Source organism: Salvelinus namaycush, chromosome 40, assembly GCF_016432855.1.
Source record: "Salvelinus namaycush isolate Seneca chromosome 40, SaNama_1.0, whole genome shotgun sequence".
Lineage (NCBI taxonomy): Eukaryota > Metazoa > Chordata > Actinopteri > Salmoniformes > Salmonidae > Salvelinus > Salvelinus namaycush.
Genome location: NC_052346.1, coordinates 21,380,654 through 21,404,957, shown reverse-complemented (window position 1 = coordinate 21,404,957; position 24,304 = coordinate 21,380,654). Strand labels below are relative to the sequence as shown.

The 24,304-nt window shown below is 40.2% G+C and overlaps 1 protein-coding gene across 1 annotated transcript; it reads right to left on the bottom strand.

The window, feature by feature from the left end:
• Nucleotides 1-19,323: 19,323 nt before the first annotated feature.
• LOC120033322 (gastrula zinc finger protein XlCGF17.1-like) lies at nt 19,324-21,040 on the bottom strand (the record flags this gene model as incomplete). The annotated part of the gene is made up of 1 exon (XM_038979623.1): nt 19,324-21,040. A coding segment is annotated over one exon (1,167 nt), but the record flags the coding sequence as incomplete, so codon positions are not given.
• Between the last annotated feature and the right edge of the window lie 3,264 nt (nt 21,041-24,304).

Genomic DNA, 24,304 nt, shown 5'->3' with positions numbered 1-24,304 from the left:
ACACTACCATTAGTGGTGAAATAAATGAATGAATTCAAAAGATTGGGGTCACTTACAAATGTCCTTGTTTTTGAAAGAAAAGCAATTTTTTTGTCCATTCAAATAATGTCAAATTGATCAGAAATACAGTGTAGACATTGTTAATGTTGTAAATGACTATTGTAGCTGGAAACGGCTGAAGATAGTAATTTACAACATTAACAATGTCTACACTGTATTAATGATCAATTTGATGTTATTTTAATGGAGAAAAAAAAGTACTTTTCTTTCAAAAACAAGGACATTTCTAAGTGACCCAAAATATTATATGGCATCACAATACCCCATAATGACATCGCAATACCCCATAATGACATTGCAATACCCCATAATGACAAGGGCAAAAACAGGTTTCTAGAAATAAATGAAATATTACATTTACGTAAGTATTCAGACCCTTTACACAATAGTTAGTTGAAGCACCTTTGAGTCTTGTTGGGTATGGAGCTGCAAGCTTGAAACACTTGTATTTGGGAAGTTTCTCCCATTCTTCTCTGCAGATCCTCTCAAGCTCTGCCAGGTTGGATGGGGAGCGTCTCTGAAAAGCTATTTTCAGGTCTCTCCAGAGATGTTTGATCGGGTTCAAGTCCGGGCTCGGGCTGGGCCACTCAATGACATTCAGAGACTTGTACCGAAGCCACTCCCACATTGTCTTGGCTGTGTGCTTAGGGTCATTGTCCTGTTGGAAGGTGAACCTTCACCCCAGTCTGAGGTCCGGAGCTCTCTCAAGTAGGTTTTCATCAAGGATCTTTCTATACTTTGCTACGTTCATCTGTCCCTTGATCCTGACAAGTCACCCAGTCCCTGCTGCTGAAAAACATCTCCACAGCATGACGCTGTCACCACCATGCTTCACCGTAGGGATGGTGCCAGGTTTGCTCCAGACATGACGCTTGGCATTCAGGCCAAAGAGTTCAATCTTGGTTTCATCAGACCAGAGAATCTTGTTTCTCATGGTCAGAGTCCTTTAGGTGCCTTTTGGCAAACTCCAAGCGGACTGTCATGTGCCTTTTACTGAGGAGTGGCTTCCGTCTGGGCACTCTACAATAAAGGCATGATGAGTGGAGTGCTGCAGAGATAGTTGTCCTTCTGGAAGATTCTTTCATCTCCATAAAGGAACTCTGGAGCTCTGTCAGAGTGACCATCGGGTTCTTGGCCACCTCCCTGACCAAGGCCCTTCTCCCCCGATTGCTCAGTTTGGCCGGGTGGCCAGCTCTAGGAAGAGTCTTGGTGGTTCCAAACTTCTTCCATTGTAGAATGATGGAGGCCTCTGTGTTCTTGGGGACCTTTAATGCTGCAGAAATGTTTTGGTACCGGGTCCCCAGATCTGTGCCGACACAATCCTGTCACGGAGCTCTACGGACAAATCCTTCCACCTCATGACTTGGTTTTTACTCTGACATGAACTGTCAACTGTGGGACCTTACATAGACAGGTGTGTGCCTGTCCAAATCATGTCCAATCAATTGATTTTACCACAGGTGGACTCCAATCAAGTTGTAGAAACATCTCAAGGATTATCTCACAGCAAAGGGTCTGAAAACGTACGTAAATAAGCAATTCTTTTAAAAAAAAATTTACATTTGCAAGAATTTCTAAAAACCTGTTTTGGCTTTGTCATTATGGGGTATTGTGTGTAGATTGACGAGGAAAAACATGTAATCAATTTTAAAATAAGGCTGTAACGTACCAAAATGGGAAAAATGGGAAGGGGTCTGACAGTGCCCACGGAAAGTATTCAGAACCCTTGACTTTTTCCACATTTTGTTTTTTTACAGCCTTATTCTAAAATTAAATAAAAAAATATCTTCAGCAATCTACACACAATACCCCATAATGACAAAGCGAAAACAAGTTTAGAAATTTTTGCAAATTTATTTATAAAAAAAAACAAGAGACTCAAAATTGAGTTCAGATGCATCCTGTTTCCATTGATCATCCTTGAGATGTTTCTACAACTTGATGTATAAAATATTAAATATACACTACTGTTCAAAAGTTTGGGGTCAATTAGAAATATCCTTGTTTTGAAAGAAAATCACATTGTTTGTCCATTAAAATAACATCAAATTGATCTGAAATACAGTGTGGACATTGCTATTGTTGTAAATGACTATTGTAGCTGGAAACGGCAGATATTTTATGGAATATCTAAATAGGCGTACAGAGGCCCATTATCAGCAACCACCACTCCTGCGATCCAATGGCATGTTGTGTTAGCTAATCCAAGTTTATCATTTTAAAAGGCTAATTGATCATTAGAAAACCCTTTTGCAATTATGTTAGTACAGCTGAAAACTGTGGTGCTCATTAAAGAAGCAATAAAACTGGCCTTTGCAACTCTGCCAAGAAGGCCAGCATCCCGGAGTCGCCTCTTCACTGTTGACGTTGAGACTGGTGTTAAGTGACCCCAAACTTCTGAATTGAGCTCAGGTGCATCCTGTTTCCATTGATCATCCTTGAGATGTTTCTACAACTTGATATATAAAATATTAAATATATATGTATGAGATATAAATCATCAGGATGTAGTAGTCTACTGGTTATGTTCAACACTTCTCCAATCGTTGTTGAGATCTGATATTCTGTGCAGGCCAAATCGAGACGTAGGCCTCTATCATATTTCTCAAATCCTTTTCAGGCTAAATTCCAGTCGATCACGGAGAGGACAGTTATGCCTAACTACACTGGAAAAAAAATTAAAACGCAATATGTAAAGTGTTGGTCCCATGTTTCATGAGCTGAAATAAACAAAATCTCAAAAATGTTCCTACACACAAAAAGCTTATTTCTCAATTGGCATGCTGACTGCAGGAATGTCAACCAGAGATGTTTACAGGGAATTGAATGTTAACTTCTGTAGGATAGGGGGCAGCATTCGGAATTTTGGATGAAAAGCGTGCCCAAATTAAACTGCCTGCTACTCAGGCCCAGAAGCTAAGATATGCATATCATTAATAGATTTGGATAGAAAACACTCTGAAGTTTCTAAAACTGTTTGAATCATGTCTGTGAGTATAACAGAACTTATTTGGCAAACAAAACTCCAAAGACAAACCATTCAGAATTTTAATTTTTGAGGTCACTCTCTTTTTAATGATTTTCATTGGGAATCCAGATTTCTAAGCGACTTTCTTGCAGTTCCTATCGCTTCCACTGGATGTCAACAGTCTTTAGAAATTGGTTGAGGTTTTACCTTTGAGAAATGAAGAAGTAGCACTGTTCAGAATGAGGCTAGAGGGAAGTGTAATCTTTGTTAGAGGAGCTTAACCTGAAAGCTCGCTACACATTGTTTTCCTCCAGTTATGAACACAGTATATCCCGTCTTAAATTGTATCGATTATTTACGTAAAAAAATACCTAAAGTTGTATTAGGAAAATAGTTTGAAATGTTTGGACAAAGCTTACAGGTAACTTTTGTAGTCATGTTGCGCGAGTTGGAACCGGTGTTTTTCTGGATCAAACGCGACAATAAATGGACATTTTGGATATATATCGACGGAATTAATCGAACAAAAGGACCATTTGTGATGTTTATGGGACATATTGGAGTGCCAACAGAAGACGCTCGTCAAAGGTAAGGCATGAATTATATCTTTATTTCTGCGTTTTGTGTCGCGCCTGAAGGGCTGAAATATGATGGTCTGTGTTTGTTTGCTGGGGTGCTATCCTCATATAATAGCATCGTTTGCTTTCGCCGTGAAGCCTTTTTGAAATCTGACACGTTGGCTGGATTCACAACAAGTGTAGCTTTAATTTGGTGTATTGCATGTGTGATTTATTTGAATTTGGCGCTCTGCATTTTCACTAGATGTTGGCCAGTTGGGACGCTAGCGTCCCACATATCCTAGAGAGGTTAATTCCTCGACCATAAGCTGCCTCCAACGTCGTATTAGAGTATTTGGCAGTACGTCCAACCGGCCTCACAATCGTAGACCACGTGTAATAACGTCAGCCCAGGACCTGAGGTGGGTCTGGCTGCCAAGTGGGTGGGCCTATGCCTTCCAAGGCCCACCCATGGCTGCACCCCTGCCCAGTCATGTGAAACCTACAGGTTAGGGCCTAATTCATTTCAATATATATATATATATTTTTATTACATTTAACATTTATTTAACTAGGCAAGTCAGTTAAGAACAATTCTTACTAACAATGACGGCCTTCCGGGTAACAGTGGGTTAACTGCATTGTTCAGGGGCAGAAAGACAGATTTTTACCTTGTCAGCTCAGGGATTCGATCCAGCAACCTTTCGGTTACTGGCCCAACGCTCTAACAACTAGGCTACCTGCCGCCCCTTATATGAACTGTAACTCAGAAAAATCGTTGAAATTGTTGCATGTTGTGTTAATATTTATGTACAATAAACATACAAGAAGCTGGTGAAGAGCTACAAAAGGAAGTAAATATCCCTATTAGACTGAAAGATGATGGAATTTCATCAAACTTATGAGCTCCCGAGTGGCGCAGCGGTCTAAGGCACTGCATCTCAGTGCTAGAGGCGTCACTACAGACACCCTGGTTAGATTCCAGGCTGTATCACAACTGGCCGTGATTGGGAGTCCCATAGGGCGGCGCACAATTGGCTAAGGGTCGTCCGGGTTTGGCCGGTGTAGGCCGTCATTGTAAATAATAATTTGTTCTTAACTGACTTGCCTAGTTAAATAAAGGTAAAACAAATGAAAAATGAGGCTCTCCATGAGCATTACCTCATCACAACACCTCATTTCTTTAGAAATAGATTTTAGAATGGTTTGCTGAATCGTCCCAAACTCAACCATTAGGCAGAATGTGCTTTGATTAAAACAAAATACAGGAAGTCTATATAATTTAACACATCTGCTCTAATTTGCTAACCAAACAGTAATTCAAGAAGATTTAAATGCATATTCCCATGAAATTGATTGAGATCAAACGATTGGCATGCAGAAACAGCTTGGTCATTTCACTGGTAAAACGCAAAGAATTATAATTCAATATTGACAGTGATGATGTCATGGCCTATTTTGAAATGAGGTATGCCTAACTTGGTGATTGAGGGTATTAAACATTTTCAACGTTCTTGAGACAATGTGAGGGCAAAGGCAGGCGTACAAGTTTTAAAATGTTTTGCTTCGCTGTGAAGTCTTGAGGTTTTCAGGGATGTGTGATGTCAGAATTACAGAATTCAACCTAGCAATAGACTGGTCATAACTTATGGAGGTCTAATTTATGAAGATAACTTATAGAGAGAACCTGCTCTTACCATGACTAACAGTTGTTCTAATCTTCTCCTCCTCTTCTTCTTCATCTTTAATGTTGACATTCAGCTCCAGTGTTTGACTGCAGTCCTCCAGCTTCACTGATGCCATCTCTGGATCCTGCAGTGCAAACTGGGCTCCACTGTCACAATCAGGACCCAGTGACTGTAGGTTTCTACTCAGTGTGGAAGGAGAGTGGCAGGCTGGGTTTGTTGATGTTGATGTTACCGGCCTCAGACTTAATCTGAGTCGGCCTGTAGTAATAAAGGCAAATGGACACAAAAGTTATTTTCTTGACAGTTCTGACACTTTATTCTGTAAAAATAGTTTCTCTTTTTTCTTGTTCAATTATCTAATTTCAGTAGATCTGGTAGCTCAACATTGATAAAACATTCATTCACAGACACAAAGTACACATTTTAAATTGCACAACATAAGTGCATTTAATCTATAGTAGATTTCCTAAATTCACATAAATCCATAAATGCATAAAAAAACATTTAGTGCAAGATTGCAGTATGTTGTAGGCAGTACTATGTAAACATTTTATGAATAACCTTGTCTTCACTGTATTATTTCACTCACAAAAAATAATTGTATTTCCCATTCACACCATAGTAAGAATTATCAGGGATCGTACAGTGGCAAGTCAAATTCAAGGACTTTCAAGTACTTTTTCAAGCACTAATATTTATTTACTTGAAGCCCCGTGTGAAAACCCTGAATTATAGATAAATATAGAAACAACTGAATGTGTCTGAATATTAGTACACATGTAAAGGACTGATAATCATTACATTCAGCTTCAAAACTGTAGAGCAACTGAAATGTTCTCTCTCTGATGAGACTACCTGCACTGAAGTCCGTTGATGCAGACCGCCTATGGTATCATGCAAGATTTCTGAACAGCCCTCGAAACCATGTCAGGACTAGTAGAAAGACCAGTTCTGACAGTAGGTCCTCTTACGACGGGACCAGCCATGGAAGCTCCATCAGTCTGACAGTAGGTCCTCTTACTACAGGACCAGCCACTTGGCACATCTTTTCACTCAACAGCTACATGTCCCATTCTTTGGCATTTAAAAACACTGTGATGATTCTCCGTTGCTGCTCCAGTGTCAACTGTTCTGCCTGCGGCTATGGAAGCCTGACCTGTTCACCAGACGTGCTGTTTTCAACTCTCTAGAGACAGCAGGAGCGGTAGAGATACTCTGAATGATCGGCTATGAAAAGCCAACTGACATTTACTCCTGAGGTGCTGACCTGTTGCACCCTCGACAACCAGTGATTATTATTATTTGACACTGCTTGTCATCTATGAACATTTGAACATCTTGGCCATGTTCTGTTATAAATCTCCAGCCAGAAGAGGTCTGGCCACCCCTCATAGCCTGGTTCCTCTCAAGGTTTCTTCCTAGGTTCTGGCCTTTCTAGAGAGGTTTTCCTAGCCACTGTGCTTCTACACCTTGCTGTTTGGGGTTTTAGGCTGGTTTTCTGTACAGCACTTTGTGACATCAGCTGATGTAAGAAGGGCTTTATAAATACATTTGATTGGTTGATTGATGAGGCTGGGTCAAAATCTCTGACATTGAAGCTAAGGAATCCTATTCTGTACTTTTCCAGACAAAACCTTCTCAAACCTCAACAGTACTGATAAGCTTTCACTTCTTTAACCATCTCTTTCCTACTGATCAACCTTTAGGCTTCAACCACTCTGTCTCCTTCACATTTTCTTTAACAATATCATCCATGGACATAGATATTGGGACCTCAGAGATTACTCCCTTCAATTTAGCATAAGCTCCAGGGTCATGGCTTCTGAGCTTCGTCCCTTTATGATTTTCCAATTTAATAATTTTCCCTTGCTGAACCTGACTAGTGTGAGGTTCTGAGTTATGCACTACAACCCAATACTATATCACATGTGATTGAATATTAGCAACTGTTGGCCTGGGCGCCTGGGTGTCTGTTGGAAGTAACAGGTAGCCCCAGATAAACCTGACTAGCACAAGATATTAACAATCTACCATTTTCAATTTCACCTTTACTTAACCAGGTAGGCTAGTTCAGAACAAGTTCTCATTTACACGGATGCGGCCCAGTTTAACTTCACCTCTCTTTTTATGGCCTTGGTTAATCAGATAGGGTGTAAATGAGGCCCTGTGGTCTCCTCAAACACCATCCCAATTTTCCACTGTGACACATTACTACTCTGTTCTTCCTGTCTTTCCACTACAGACCATTCACATTCTAGGCCCTCATCCTCCCTCTCCATATCAGAAATGTCCCCCACATTGATCGCATTCCAGCACAGCTGTTGCTTCTCAAACTCTCTCCATTTCCATTGTTTCAGGGGTGTCAAACTCATTCCATTGAGGGCCGAGTCTCCGCGGGTTAATTTTTTAATCTCCATTTTAATTATAACCTAGACAATCAGATGAGGGGAGTTCCTTTATAATTAGTGACCTTAATTAATCAAGTACAAGGGTGGAGCGAAAACCCGCAGACACTTGGTCCTCCATGGAATGAGTTTGATACGTGATCCGATTCATCCGCATTAATCGACGCCATTCCAGGCAGTTGGCCTCTCTCTCCAAATGGTGAAGGATAACTTCAGTTAGCTTCCCTCTATTTTGACACTCCATCACACAGCCTCATGTCGCCATTTCATCACGAGCAAACTCCTAGAAAGATGACCGAAACCGTTGAAACCACCATTTGACTAGCCTTGTCCGAACCCTCCTGATCTCGCGAACTTACATTAACGAAACAGTGTATGTAAACTCGCGAGATCAGGACGGTTCGGACGAGGCTCTTTACCAGCTCATAAACAACATTTTACACAAAACCAAGAACATGTAAAAACGAACTCAAATAAGTGGAATCTTTATGAAATGACTGACGAAATTATGTTCATACACACAGACAAACCCGAAGTCTACCTAAGTGACTTGTAAAATCGTTTTAAATCACGTTCTTCACTCACTCGGTTAGACCCCAAAATAACACATACAATTAAAACCTTTACCAAACGTGAAAATACCTTGACGGATTTGTTACCTAGCATGTTATATATTCTTTCGACATTAGAAAGTTTAAACATGCTATTACATACCTACAATAATACAGTTGAAACGGACACAACCACTATCGACATAACACAGTTCTGTCGTTTTCTACCCGGAACTTCCCGTTCCCCTCTACGACAATGCAACAGCATCATCTTCTTCTCTGGTATACTGACATTTACAGAAATATAACGTGTCTGCCTCCACCTACTGTACGGTTAGTAAACTGTAGGAAAAGATACACCTCCAATGAGGAAAAGGGAAGGGGGAACAACATCCAAACAAAATACAAAAATAGATAAATAAAAACTTCCCACTCCTTCAGTCACAGTCCTATTCAATTCACATCCCTACACATTCTCATGGGTCTCGTAGGGATGAACATCTTAAGTCACAGTCCTATTCAAACTACAGTGTATGATATATCCTGTTTGGGGTGCAGCCCGACACCGGTACACTTATGACAACATCCAGCTCAAGTGCAGGGCGCGAAATTCAAAAGCTATTTTTTTTAAATATTTAACTTTCACACATTAACAAGTCCAATACAGCATATGAAAGGTAGACATCTTGTGAATCAAGCCAACATGTCCGATTTTTAAAATGTTTTACAGGGAAGACAAAATATGTAAATCTATTAGCTAACCACGTCAGCAAAAGACAGCACTTTTCTAACTCCATCAGTTTTTTACTCCGTCACTAGCTATCACTAATTCGACCAAATAAAGATATATATAGCCACTAACCAAGAAACAACTTCATAAGATGACAGTCTGATAACATATTTATTGTATAGCATATGTTTTTTTTGAAAAATGTGCATATTTATGGTATAAATCATAAATTACATTTCAGCTACAATCAGAAATTGCACCGAAAGCAGCCATAACATTTACAGACACCAACGTCAAATAACTAATTACTCATCATAAAACATATCTGAGAAATACATACTGTGCAGCAATTGAAAGACAGGATTCTTGTGATTCCAGACAATATTTCCGATTTATTAAATGTTTTACAGCGAAAACAAAATGTAGCGCTATGTTAGCATAGCCACAATAGCCAGACACACTTGGGCGCTCGCGACCAGTTGACATGCACGACAGATATATGAAATAACATTATAAATTGGGTCTTACTTTGGCTGATCTTTCATCAGAATGTTGATCAGGGTGTCCTTTGTCCAGATGAGTCGTTGTTTGGAGTCAGAATGGCAACTTTCCCTTCTCACTTAGCATTGGCACTGGTCGACTGGCACGGATTTGTCCAACGTAAAAAAAGTCAGAGAACGGAACACGGCAAAACTCCCGAAAAAAATTCAAATAATCTGATTAAACTATATTGAAAAAAACATACATTACGATGATATGGTCTCATTTATCAAATAAAAACCCAGCCGGAGATTGTTCCCGTGCAAAACAGAACGCAATATCACTCCCAAGTCGAGCGCTTCAGACTTCCGGAAGTGGTCGGTCACGTCAAAGAAATAGCTCTTATTCAACCTCTGAACAAGATGAACAGAAAATGTCTTCTCTCACACCCTCTTGACACCCAGAGGAAGGCGTATGGAGTGTAAGTAGGGTCTTACGTATAATGACCATGTATAGGCATAACGTTGAAGCGAGCATAGATTTCTGACATTCTACTTCTTGGTCAGGGAAAGTGCTGCCAAATGACTTCTGTACCACTCAGAGAAAAAATTAGAACGGTTTTAGAAACTAGAGATTGTTTTCTATCCAATATTAATAATAATATGCATATTGTAAGAGCAAAAATTGATTAAGAGGCCATTTGAAAATTGGCACATATTTTCCAGTTTTTCCAATACGCCCCCTGCAGCCATAACAGGTTTTAAAATTGAAAATTGTTCAATTCACACATCCCTACTGCATCTGATCTGGCGGACTCATCTAAACACAAATACTTTGTTAGTAAATTATGGGTGTGATCTTAAATTCAATCTGGAGTGGCAGAGTGCGCTTGGGCGTTCGTAAATTCAGAGCGTTGTCAGATTGTCAGTTCGTATCGCTCTCGGAGCGTTCAGAGCCACACTGGACGCTCTGGCGGAGGAGTAGGGTTTTATTTATTACATTATTTATACTTTTACTTTTGATACATAAGTATATTTTAGCAATTACATTTACTTTTTGATACTTATGTATATGTTAAACCAAATACTTTTAGACTTTTACTCAAGTAGTATTTTACTGGGTGGCTTTCACTTTTACCTTGATAGGAAAGGACTCAAGTTATCTTTACTTTTACTCAAGTATGACAATTGGGTATTTTTCCACCAATGCCTGCAATGCTTCCAATGTTAATTCCTGAACTCCCAAAAACCTTTCAGCCGCACGTACAATTAATATTTACAATCGGTATCCGTCAACTGGTAAACGACGTTATGAATCTCAACCGGCTGCGGGGCATCCACTGCCATAGCTTCCTCAGCACCAATCGCTCTTTCAACTCTTTCCCGCGCCTCCCAGTAGGAGAACTACTGTACAGTTTCTTGATGTGGATGTTCCCTGATATAAGAAACATGTATAAATGCCATTGGTCAGTTCCGGTGTTATCAAACTGATGGAATTTAAATTTTTATTGAAGTAGGCACATAGTATACATAACTGGTTAGGATAATTAAAGTGTCAGTTAGGTGAATTAGCTTAGCAGGTTAGGAGACTGAGGTTAAGGTTAGGAAAAGTGTGAGGGTTAGGGATTTGTTTACCATGCAGGTTTGGATAACTAATATGGCGGTTAGGAGACTGAGATTAAGTTTAGGAAAAGGGTTAGGCTTAGCTACAATGCTACATTTGTCAACAAGTGTTGTTCCAACGCAAAAGAAACGGCCACGGACCAATGGGGAGCATCAATTGGTGTAAACTTGATATCATGAAACACCCGATATCAGAAAACGCCCCTAATTGCGGTCTGCAATTACACCCTTCTCGGATCAAGGGGCCAGGCTTCCAGTCTATAAGCATGCTTTCCACTGTGCTCAGAGGGCATTTTCCGTACTGCAGTTCAGCTGAAGCACGGCCCAATTCCCATTGACGGCCCCATAGCGAAGTCAATAAAAAAAAAGACAATTTAGTTATCAAGTTTGTAAATAAAACATCCTTTGAATTATTCAAGTAATTGCCTTAGAGTCTGATTTTTTCCCCATCACTCAGCCAAAGTTATTAACTATTTTAGATTCATGCTGTGAGGTGGGTGAGCTTATGCCACATGCAGATGCTGAAAGGAAAACACACCTCTTGACCTGCGTGTTTATAATGTAGGTTAAGGTGCAGCCTCGTCTCATAGACTAGATGTAACATAGTAAATATAAATCAGGGACTCTCAAAATAGTGTGAAATGTAACCAGAAAAACTTACCTAAGACAGATGGCTACTTAAGAAATTGAATTTTATTAAGCATGGAGGTGGAAATGCAAATGAATTACTTAAAAAACATACAATGTGATTTTCTGGATTTTTGTTTTAGATTCCGTCTCTCACAGTTTACAAAAATTACAGACCTCTACATGCGATGTAAGTAGAAAAACCTGCAAAATCGGCAGTGTTTCAAATTCTTGTTCTCCCCACTGTAGGTGTTTTAATGTTGGTAATAATAATACAGAGATAACCACTGCTCTATCTAGGTGTTTTAATGTTGGTAATACTAATACAGAGATAACCACTGCTCTATCTAGGTGTTTTAATGTTGGTAATACTAATACAGAGATAACCACTGCTCTATCTAGGTGTTTTAATGTTGGAAATACTAATAGAGACAACCACTGATCTACCTAGGTGTTTTAATGTGGGTAAAACAGAGATAATACTAATAGAGACAACCACTGATCTACCTAGGTGTTTTAATGTTGGTAATACAGAGATAATACTAATACAGAGAGAACCACTGCTCTACCTAGGTGTTTTAATGTTGGTAATACAGAGATAACCATTGAACATGCATTTTCCATTATGTCATTGTGTTGACCACTTCAGAACCTTACATCTGTAGTTTGAAGCATATACAGGGCATTATATAAGAGCCCTTGACTTTTTCCACATTTTGTTACGTTATTACCAGCCTTATTCGAAAATTGATTAAATGCATTTTTTCCCTCGTCAATATAAACACAATACCCCATAATGATAAACCGAAAACAGGTTTTTAGAAATTTTAGCAAATTTATACCTTATTTGGTAAGTATTCAGACCCTTTGCTCTGAGACTCCAAATTGAGCTCAAGTGCATCCTGTTTCCATTGATCATCCTTGAGATGTTTCTACAACATGACTGGAGTCCACATGCGGTAAATTCAAATGATTGGACATGTTTGGAAAAGGAACACACCTGTATATATAAGGTCCCACAGTTGACAGTGCATGTCAGAGCAAAAACCGAGCAATGAGGTCGAAGAAATTGTCCGTCGAGCTTCGAGACAGGTTTGTGGCGAGGCACAGATCTGGAGAAGAGTACCAACACATTTCTCAAATCTCTGTTGGCTGGGTGTAACAGTATAACTTTAGTACGTCCCCTCGCCCCGACCTCGGACGCTAACTAGCTAGTCACCCACGAAGGATCGTTACCCATCGCTCCACAAAAAAGCTCTGCAAGGGGCAACACTACTTCTAGGTTTCAGAGCAAGTGACGTAACTGATTGAAACGCTATTAGCGCGTACCCGCTAACTAGCTAGCCATTTCACATCCGTTACATGGGCTCCCCGCTTGTGACGTCAAACTCCTGCCCCACGTTGGGCGCAAACCTTTTAAAGGCTCCCGAGTGGCGCAGGGGTCTAAGGCACTGCATCTCAGTGCAAGAGGCATCACTACAGTCCCTGGTTCGAATCCAGGCTAAATCACATCCGACCGTGATTGGGAGTGCCATAGGGAAGCGCACAATTGGCCAAGCATCGTCCGGGTTTGGCCGTCATTGTGAATAAGAATTTCTTCTTAACTGTTAAATAAAGATTAAATAAAAAAGTGGGAAGCATGTCAGCAAAGCCACTACACAACACATTACTAAACAATACATTAATTGCACTATAACGGTGAGAAAGGGTGCCCACAAACTGTTACATAAAGCTGACCGAACAGCATACTCCCAACAACATAGTCCTATCAGCGGGGCCTGGTCTGGCAACGAAACAATTCATTCAGCCTCATTTAAAAAAAAAAAACATGGCTGACTTGCTTTAAAACCTTTTCTCAATAGGGGGGGGCGCTATTTCCACTTTGTAAAAAATCGTTCCCAAATTAAACTGCCTCGTACTCAATTCTTGCTCGTACAATATGCATATTATTATTACTATTGGATAGAAAACACTCTCTAGTTTCTAAAACCGTTTGAATTATATCTGTGAGTAAAACAGAACTCATTTTGTAGCAAACTTCCTGTCAGGAAGTGAGAAATCTGAAATCGAGGGCTCTGTTCCAGGGTCAGTTTATTAATTTGCATGGAATCTATGGGTCTACATGCACTGCATACGCCTTCCACTAGATGTCAGTAGGCAGTGAGAGTTGGAATGGGGTGTCTAGCTAGATCTGAGGCCGAACAAGAGCTCTTGGAACGGTGGGTCTGGTCTTTTCACCGTTTGGCTTGACGCGAGAGGGACCTGTGCATTGCGTTCTGAAAAGCTTTCGTTTTAGAAGTTAGATATATCCGGCTCTGATTTTATTTGATATATGTGTTAAAAACATCATAAGGTAGTTATTTTAAACCGAGTTATATCAGTTTATATCAGTATATTGCGATTTTCGGTATTTCCTTTGTTATGCGTTATTGTGAGTTGGACACTTCAGTGCCGCATGGCCAGCTTTGTTAGCTAAATCGACAGATGAAGACGACATTCTACAACCGAACAACGATTATTCTGGAAAAAGGACACCATGTACAAGATTCTGATGGAAGCTCATCAAATAGTAGGAACCATTTATGATATTATTTCGTATTTCTGTCGAAAATGTTTAGACTATATTCCGCCCAGATTTCGGGCGCTGTCTCGCTATAACGTAAGCTGTATGTCGTACTAAGGTTATTTTAAAAAAATCTAACAGCGGTTGCATTAAGAACTAGTGTATCTTTCATTTGCTGTCCAACCTGTATTTTTTAGTAAAGTATATGATTAGTTATTTGATTAGATGATGTGAGTGTCAGAAATATATCCGGATTATTTTGTGCAGTTTGGCTAGTATTCACATTGTTCAACCACGAATTGTACCGCTAAATATGCACATTTTCGAACAAACCATATATGTATTGTGTAATATGATGTTACAGGACTGTCATCTGATGAAGTTTGAGAAGGTTAGTGAAAGCATTAATATCTTTTGCTGGTTTATTCGCTATCGCTAACGTGCCTTGAATGAATGCGGTTGTGTAGTAGGCTATTGTAGTAAGCTAATATAATGCTATATTGTGTTTTCGCTGTAAAACACTTAAAAAATCTGAAATATTGGCTGGATTCACAAGATGTTTGTCTTTCATTTGCTGTACACCGTGTATTTTTCATAAATGTTTTATGATGAGTATTTAGGTATTTCACGTTGGTTTCTGTAGTTATTCTAGCTGCTTTGGTGAGACTTGTGATGGTGGCTGCAATGTAAAACTATGATTTATACCTGAAATATGCACATTTTTCGAACAAAACATATGCTATACAATCAATATGTTATCAGACTGTCATCTGATGAAGTTGTTTCTTGGTTAGTGACTATTTATATCTTTATTTGGTCGAATTTGTGATAGCTACCTATGCAGTAAAAAAATGGTGAAAATATGCGGTTGGGTCTTTTGCTATCGTGGTTAGCTAATAGAAATACATAGTGTTTTCCCTGTAAAACATTTTAAAAATCGTAAATGATGGCTGGATTCACAAGATGTGTATCTTTCATCTGGTGTCTTGGACTTGTGATTTCATGATATTTAGATGCTAGTATTTACTTGTGGCGCTATGCTAGGCTATGCTAGTCAGCTTTTTTACTGATGAGGGTGCTCCCGGATCCGGGATGAGTACCAAGTAGAAGTTAACAAATGTGGTTTCTACTGACAATTGATATGTACAAACTATGGCATAAGGGGACGACAAGCGGATAGGAGGCAAACCGTAATTTCGATTAAGACATTAATGAGCAAGCTAGGACGGACGTAGACAATATAACTATTTGTTCAGCCCTTTTGAAATGCACAGCGACAAAATTCAGAACATGGGCCGTTCTTACAGTGTTCTCCCTGTACGCCAAGTCAGAACCGTAGGATAAATAAAGGGGCATATATGCAGACAATGAAAATTCTTACAATATTAAATTATTACATTTCTCAAAAACAGGTTATAGGCTACATGTGAACCACCAAGTCAGAACAGTAGGCAAAATTAAGAGGTGAAAATAGACCAAATTACAAAGGTGAGGCACATGGGCTACTAACATCTTACTACACAACATACACTTAGCATTACCTTCTTAGCTACAGTATACACATGTAGCCTATACATATTACACACATATTACATCATTTATGCAGCAGCATACAAGACATTTTTGGACTCACCTTGTTGTGCTGTGCTCACTTGAACAGGAAGGTGGCGCGGCAGTCCTTCGTGGGCATATTTTGTCATCAAACTTTGTCATCAAACTCTGGCGTTCTCTGGATTTATGGTGCTTTCAAGACAACTGGCAACTCAAAGAAAAAAAATGGAATCATGATGACGTCAGTGATCTTCAGGTCGTAGCTGTAGAAAGAGGCCCGAGTTTCCAATTTACAACTCCGAGTTGGATGAAAGTTCAAAACCTATTTTCTCAGTCGTAGCTTGTTTTTCCCCCCCGAGTTCCCAGTTGTCTTGAACTCACTCAAGTCAGATTTTGCAGTACCGAGTTAAGTTGTTTTGAGCGCGGCACAAATCAAACTTCATTGACAGAATGGCCAATGTTGAATGTTTACAATTTTAAACTAGGAAAAGAGCCCCTTCATCTCAGATTTGGGACCACACAGCCACTCCACTGATTCCTTTCAAACCACTCATTGTTGAATTTGCAATTTCCAACTTGTTGTGTAATGCTTATGTCCAATGGCAGATGAGAACCGATACGTTTTATCGATAATTTCTCATGATTGCTCTTCATATGACAAAGATTAAAAAGGATTTGCCAGTAGATTGTCGACTTGATCCATGATGAAGACTGCTAGATCAGATTTTGAAAGTATGATGTTGACATGATCAGTCCAATCAAAGTGACTGTAGATATAACATGATTTGATGTTATTTTCTCTGTGGACAATGACCTTGAGCATTCTTGGATGGGCACATCAAATGTAAGTCTATGGCAGCACCCAAGCGGCTTGAATTTTAAGTTCTACCCTTAGACTTGGCAGTGACGTATTGTCCCCATGAATGACAGAACACTGAGCCAATCACGGCACAACGCTCCGTATTTTCTGCTGGCTTACCCCACCTCCACAGAAGGCAATGAGCTAGGCTGAAAGACCTGCATTTTGGAGCTGCCTTACTCAAGAAAACAAAAAAGAGACAATTTTCGTATGTGGCTTTATTAATAACTCAATTATAAATGTTGTTTTTACATTGTTTGCAAACAGATCATTTTTTTCACACTTTTTTAGCGCTAAAACTGTGGGGCTCAAAACAGGTGGCTCACCTGCCCTGAATGATGGGTCGCCACTGAACTTATCTAGAACACTGCAGTCCATCTGGGTGTTTAACCTTCCCAAGTTCCCCCATGTCACCCTGCTCCTCCGTACATTCCACTGGCTTCCAGTCAAAGCTCACATCCACTAGACAATGGTGTTTACTTACGGTGCAGCAAGAACAGCAGCCCCATCTCTACCTTCAGGCTATGCTCAAACCCGGTATCCCAACCCGAGCACTCAGTTCTGCCACCTCTGGTCTCATGGCTGTCCCACTGCTAAAGGAGGTCAAGCTCCCTCTCAGCCCAGTCAAAGCACTTCTCTGTCCTGGCACCCCAATGGTGGCACCAGCTTCCCTCTGATGCTAGGACAGCAGAGTCCCTGCCCATCTGCCCGAAAAGGTCTGAAACCCTACGTCTTTAAAGAGTATCCCCCCAAAACACAAATAATAATGTGACACTGACTAATTGAGGAGAAATGTATTTACTGTGATATGTGGTTGTCTCACCTGGATATCTTAAGATGAATGTACTTAATGTGCTGGTGACATCACAGGGTCAGAGAGAACTCCTGACTGTAGTCATACAACACTCCAGGCACTCAGCCCATAAGAACCATTCATACTGTCAGATCTAATATGAAGAACTGAATACAACCACAAGAACCATTCATACTGTCAGATCTAATATGAAGAACTGAATACAACCATAAGAACCATTCATACTGTCAGATCTAATATGAAGAACTGAATACAACCATAAGAACCATTAATACTGTCAGATCTAATATGAAGAACTGAATACAACCATAAGAACCATTCATACTGTCAGATCTAATATGAAGAACTGAATACTAAAGAGAAGAAGAGGTTGACCAGTACATATTTATGTAACTTTATTTTTCATTGGCAGATCAATAACGTTTTCTTCAATGCAGTTGTCCAAACACATTCATGATCAGTAACTAAAATAACTAATCTAGCTTTAAAGACAATTAATAAACACATGTATTCATTTCATAAACTGTGTATCATTAAATAAAGTTGTAAAACAATCCCCCCCAGACTAATGGTGAAAAGTGATCATCACACCATCTCTATCTGACACATGTTAGGGGCGGAAGGTAGCCTAGTGGTTAGAGCATTGGGCCAGTAACCAAAAGGTTGCTAGATCAAATCCCCGAGCTGACAAGGTAAAAATCTGAACCCACTGTTCCTAGGCCACCATTGTAAATAAGAATTGGTTCTTAACTGACTTGCCTAGTTAAACAAAGGTTCAATAAAAAAATAAAAAAATGGTATACTAGCTCCTTCCCACAGAATACTGCAGAGGGACAACCTGGTCTCAGAGCAAAACGTTTAATATTATACAAAAAACTTCAGTGCCACTCCATTTAGTATGTTTGGACTATCACAGTAAATGAACTAAAATATAAACTAAACATGTAAAGTGTTGGTTTCATGAGCTGAAATAAAAAAATCCAGCAATGTTCCATATGCACAAAAAGCTAATATCTCTCAAATGTTGTGCACAACTTTGTTTATATCCCTGTTAATGAGCATTTCAGCCTTTGTCAAGATAATCCATCCACCTGACAGGTGTGGCATATCGAGATGCTGATAAAACAGCATTATCATTACACAGGTGCACCTTGTGCTGGGGGACAATAAAAGGCCACACAACACAATGTCACATATGTCTCAAGTTTAGGGAATGTGCAATTCTCATGATGACTGCAGGAATGTCCACCAGAGCTGTTGCCAGAGAACTCAATATTTATATCTCTACCATAAGCCACCTCTAACGTCCTTTTAGAGAATTTGGCAGTACATCCAACCAGCCTCACAACTGCAGATCACATGTAACCACGGCAGCCCAGGACCTCCTGTCTGAGGGGGGCTGAGTAGTATTTCTGTCTGTAATAAAGACCTTTTGTGGGGAAAAACTCATTCTGAATGGCTGGGCCTGGCTCCCAAGTGGGCCTAAGCCCTCTCAAGTCCCACCCATGGCTGAGCCCCTGCCCAGTAATGTGAAATCCATAGATTAGGGCCTCATTTATTTCAATTGACTGATTTCCTTATACGAACTGTAAATCTTTGAAATTGTTGCGTTTAGATTGTTGTTCAGTATAATACGACTTGTAGGACGTATCGTATGTTACGAATTACAATTCATATGTTATTTTAAGGATTGCTATTCATACAATATGTTACGGACTTGTAATATGTATGATATGTTACGAATTCCAATTTGTTGTTGCTAACGTTAGCTAGGTTAGGGGTGAGGGGTTTAAGGTAGAGTTAAAGGGTTTAGGGGAAAGGTTAGCTAACATGCTAAGTAGTTGCATGCTAAGCTAACATGCTAAGTAATAGCTAAAAAGTAGTAAGTAGTTGCAAAGTTGCTAATTAGCTAAAATGCTAAAGACGTCCGTGATGAGATTCAAAGACGCATCCTTTGGCTAGACGTTTGAGTTACACGCCCACCCTTCCACAGAGCAGGAGTAAGGCTTCTCTCCTACGTGTAAACGTTGGTGTGTTTTTAAGCTGCCCAGTTGAAACTCTCCCCACAGACAGAGTCAGACCAGGCTGAGAGGGAAGCAGTACCACCCAGTCAATTGGCAGACTAGTGTTAGTTTTCAAAATGAGAAGCCTCACAGAGGGTATTCAACACTAAGGGCAAATATTTACAGTAGAAGCTAACAAAACAAAACACACTAAAACTGACAAGGTGCACACTGATCAGTAAACAGAGGCTAACATTCTAGAACGCTCCCTTTCCTCTGCACAGTTTTTTACACTTTCTTCATTTGATCCATTTCAACTTCTTTTATGAGATGAGAATTAAGTGATGGAGTGACTTTATTCTTAGCTGGTCAGAGAACTGATGAGGTTTTTCTCCTTAATGTATACGTTGGTGTGTTTTTAAGTTGCTATGGTGAGAGAAACACTTCCCACAGTCAGAGCAGAAGTAAGGCTTCTCTCCTGTGTGTGTTCTCTGATGAAGTTTTAGCTCAGTTGATGTTTTGAAGCATTTTCCACAGTCAGAGCAGGAGTAATGCTTCTCTCCTGTGTGTGTTCTCTGATGAAGTTTTAGCTCAGTCGATGTTTTGAAGCATTTTACACATTCAGAGCAGGAGTATGGCTTCTCTCCTGTATGTATACGTTCATGTGATTTCAAGGTACCCGATCGGGAGAAACATTTTCCACAGTCTGAGCAGTAGTAAGGCTTCTCTCCTGTATGTATACGTTCATGTGATTTCAAGGTACCCGATAGGGAGAAACTCTTCCCACAATCAGAGCAGGAGTAAGGCTTCTCTCCTGTGTGTATTTGTTGGTGTGTTTTTAAGTTGGTCTTTTGAGAGAATCTCTCCCCACAGTCAGGGCAGTAGTAAGGCTTCTCTCCCGTATGTATACGTTGGTGTGTTTTTAGGGTATCCAGTCGAGAGAAACTCGCCCCACAGTCAGAGCAGGAGTAAGGCTTCTCTCCTGTGTGTGTTCGCTGATGAAGTTTTAGCTCAGATGATGTTTTGAAGCATTTTACACAGTCAGAACAGGAGTAAGGCTTTTCTCCTGTATGTGTTCTCTGATGAACTTTTAGCTCAGATGATGTTTTGAAGCATTTTCCACAGTCAGAGCAGAAGTAAGACTTCTCTACTGTGTGTGTTTTCTGATGAACTGTTAGCCCAGTTGATGTTTTGAAGCATTTTCCACAGTCAGAGCAGGAGTAAGGCTTCTCTCCTGTATGTATACGTTCATGTGATTTTAAGTTTTCTGATCGGGAGAAACCTTTTCCACATTCAGAGCAGGAGTAAGGCTTCTCTCCTGTATGTATTTGTTGGTGTGCTTTTAAGTTGGTCTTTTGAGAGAATCTCTCCCCACAGTCAGGGCAGTAGTAAGGCTTCTCTCCAGTATGTATACGTTGGTGTGTTTTTAAGGTATCCAGTCGAGAGAAACTCGCCCCACAGTCAGAGCAGGAGTAAGGCTTCTCTCCTGTGTGTATTTTTAGGTGTATTTTTAGCTTTGATAGAAATGGGAAAATCTCCACACAATGTGGGCAGTGGTGAGATTTCTTAGCTCTGTGATCTTCCTGCTGTTGCTCTCTGGATGTAGAGAATGTCTCAACATGGTCTCCTGTGTGAACAACATCAGAAGAACCAGTCAATTTGTGTGATATACATGTCAGTCAAATGTATTCTATGAAACCCTTTTTACATCAGCAGTTGTCACAAAGTGCTTAACAGAAACCTAGCCTAAAATCCCCAAAGAGCAACCTATGCAGATGTAGAAGCACAGTGGCCACAAAAAACTCCCTAGGAAGAAACCTAGAGAGGAACCAGGCTCAGAGCGGTGACCAGTCCTCTTCTGGCCATACCGTGTGACAGGTAACCTAGTTGTTAGAGCAACTGAAAGGTTGCAATATCGAATCCCCGAGCTGACAAAGTAAAAATCTGTGGTTCTGCCCCTGAACAAGGCCGTTAACCCACTGTTCCTAGGCCGTCATTGAAAATAAGAATTTGTTCTTAACTAACTTGCCTGGTTAAATAAAGGTTAAAAAAAGAAAGATAAAAAATAAAATAAAATACACTACTATTCAAAAGTTTGGGGTGACTTAGAAATGTCCTTGTTTTTGAAAGAAAAGTACATTTCTTGTCCATTAAAATAATGTCAAATTGATCAGAAATACAGTGTATACATTGTTAATGACTATTGAAGCTGGAAACGCCTGAAGATCTCGTACAATGCTGTGTACTACTCCCTTCACAGAACAGCGCAAACTGGCTCTAACCAGAAAAGTTTTCAAAAGTTTGGGCTCAATTAGAAATGTCCTTGTTTTGAAAGAAAAGCAGTTTTTTGGCCGCCATTAAAATAACATCAAATTGATCAGAAATACAGTGTAGACATTGTTATTGTTGTAAATGACTATTGTAGCTGGAAACGGCAGATATTTTATGGAATATCTACATAGGCGTACAGAGGCCCATTATCAGCAACCATCACTCCTGTGATCCAAAGGCATGTTGTGTTAGCTAATCCAAGTTTATCATTTTAAAAGGCTAATTGATCATTACAAAACCCTTTAGCAATTATGTTAGCACAGCTGAAAACTGTGGTGCTGATTAAAGAAGCAATAAAACTGGCCCTTGCTACTCTGCCTAGAAGGCCAGCATGCCGGAGTCGCCTCTTCACTGTTGACGTTGAGACTGGTGTTAAGTGACCCCAAACTTTTGAATTGAGCTCAGGTGCATCCTATTTCCATTGATCATCCTTGAGGTGTTTCTACAACTTGATATATAAAATGATTAAATATATATGTATCAGATATAAATCATCAGGATGTGGTAGTCTACTGGTTATGTTCAACACTTCTCCAATCGTTGTTGAGATCTGATATTCTGTGCGGCGCAAAACGAGACGTAGGCCTATATCATATTTCTCAAATCCTTTTCAGGCTAAATTCCAGCTGAACATGGAGAGGACAGTTATGCCTAACTACAGTTGTGGCCAAAAGTTTTGAGAATGACACAAATATTAATTTCCACCAAGTTTGCTGCTTCAGTGTCTTTAGATATTTTTGTCAGATGTTACTATGGAAAACTGAAGTTTAATTACAAGTGTAAAAGGCTTTAATTGACAATTACATGAAGCTGATGCAAAGAGTCAATATTTGCAGTGTTGACCCTTCTTTTTCAAGGCCTCTGCAATCCGCCCTGGCATGCTTTCAAATAACGTCTGGGCCACATCCTGACTGATGGCAGCCCATTCTTCCATAATCAATGCTTGGAGTTTGTCAGAATTTGTGGGTTTTGTTTGCCCAACCACCTCTTAAGGATTGACCACAAGGCCTGGGGAGTTTCCTGGCCATGGGCCCAAAATATCGATGTTTTGTTCCCCGAGCCACTTAGTTATCGCTTTTGCCTTATGGCAAGGTGCTCCATCATGCTGGAAAAGGCATTGTTCGTCACCAAACTGTTCCTGGATGGTCGGGAGAAGTTGCTCTTGGAGGATGTGTTGGTACCATTCTTTATTCATGGCAGTGTTCTTAGGCAAAATTGTGAGTGAGCCCACTCCCTTGGCTGAGAAGCAACCCCACACATGAATGGTCTCAGGATGCTTTACTGTTGGCATGACACATGACTGATGGTAGCGCTCACCTTGTCTTCTCCGGACAAGCTTTTTCCGGATGCCCCAAACAATCTGAAGGGGGATTCATCAGAGAAAATGACTTTACCCCAGTCCTCAGCAGTCCAATCCCTGTACCTTTTGCAGAATATCAGTCTGTCCCTGATGTTTTTCCTGGAGAGAAGTGACTTCTTTGCTGTCCTTCTTGATACCAGGCCATCCTCCAAAAGTCTTCGCCTCACTGTGCGTGCAGATACACTCACACCTGCCTGCTCCCATTCCTGAGCAAGCTCTGTACTGGTGGTGCCCCGATCCCGCAGCTGAATCAACTTTAGGAGACGGTCCTGGCACTTGCTGGACTTTCTTGGGCGCCCTGAAGCCTTCTTCACAACAATTGAACCGCTCTCCTTGAAGTTCTTGATGATCCGATAAATGGTTGATTTAGGTGCAATCTTACTGGCGGCAATATCCTTGCCTGTGAAGCACTTTTTGTGCAAAGCAATGATGACGGTATGTGTTACCTTCCAGGTAACCATGGTTGACAGAGGAAGAACAATGATTCCAAGCACCACCCTCCTTTGAAGCTTCCAGTCTGTTATTCGAACTCAATCAGCATGACAGAGTGATCTCCAGCCTTGTCCTCGTCAACATTCACGAGAGAATCACTGACATGATGTCAGCTGGTCCTTTTGTGGCAGGGCTGAAATGCAGTGGAAATTTTTTTGGGGTGGGAACTTTGCAATTAATTGCAATTAATTTGATCACTCCTTATAACATTCTGGAGTATATGCAAATTGCCATCACACAAACTGAGGCAGCAGAGTCTGTGAAAATGTATATTTGTGTAATTCTCAAAACTTCTGGCCACGACTGTACACTGAAAAAAATATAAACGCAACATGTAAAGTGTTGGTCCCATGTTTCATGAGCTGAAATAAAAAATCTCCGAAATTTTCCAATACACACAAAAAGCTTATTTCTCTCAAATTGTGTGCACAAATATGCTTACGTCCCTGTTAGTGAGCATTTCTCCTTCGCCAAGATAACCCATCCACCTGACAGGTGTGACAGCATAATCATTACACAGCTGCACCTTGTGCTGAGGACAATAAAAGGACACATTACATTTAACCTTTATTTAACTAGGCAAGTCAGTTAAGAACAATTCTTACTAACAATGACGGCCTTCCGGGTAACAGTGGGTTAACTG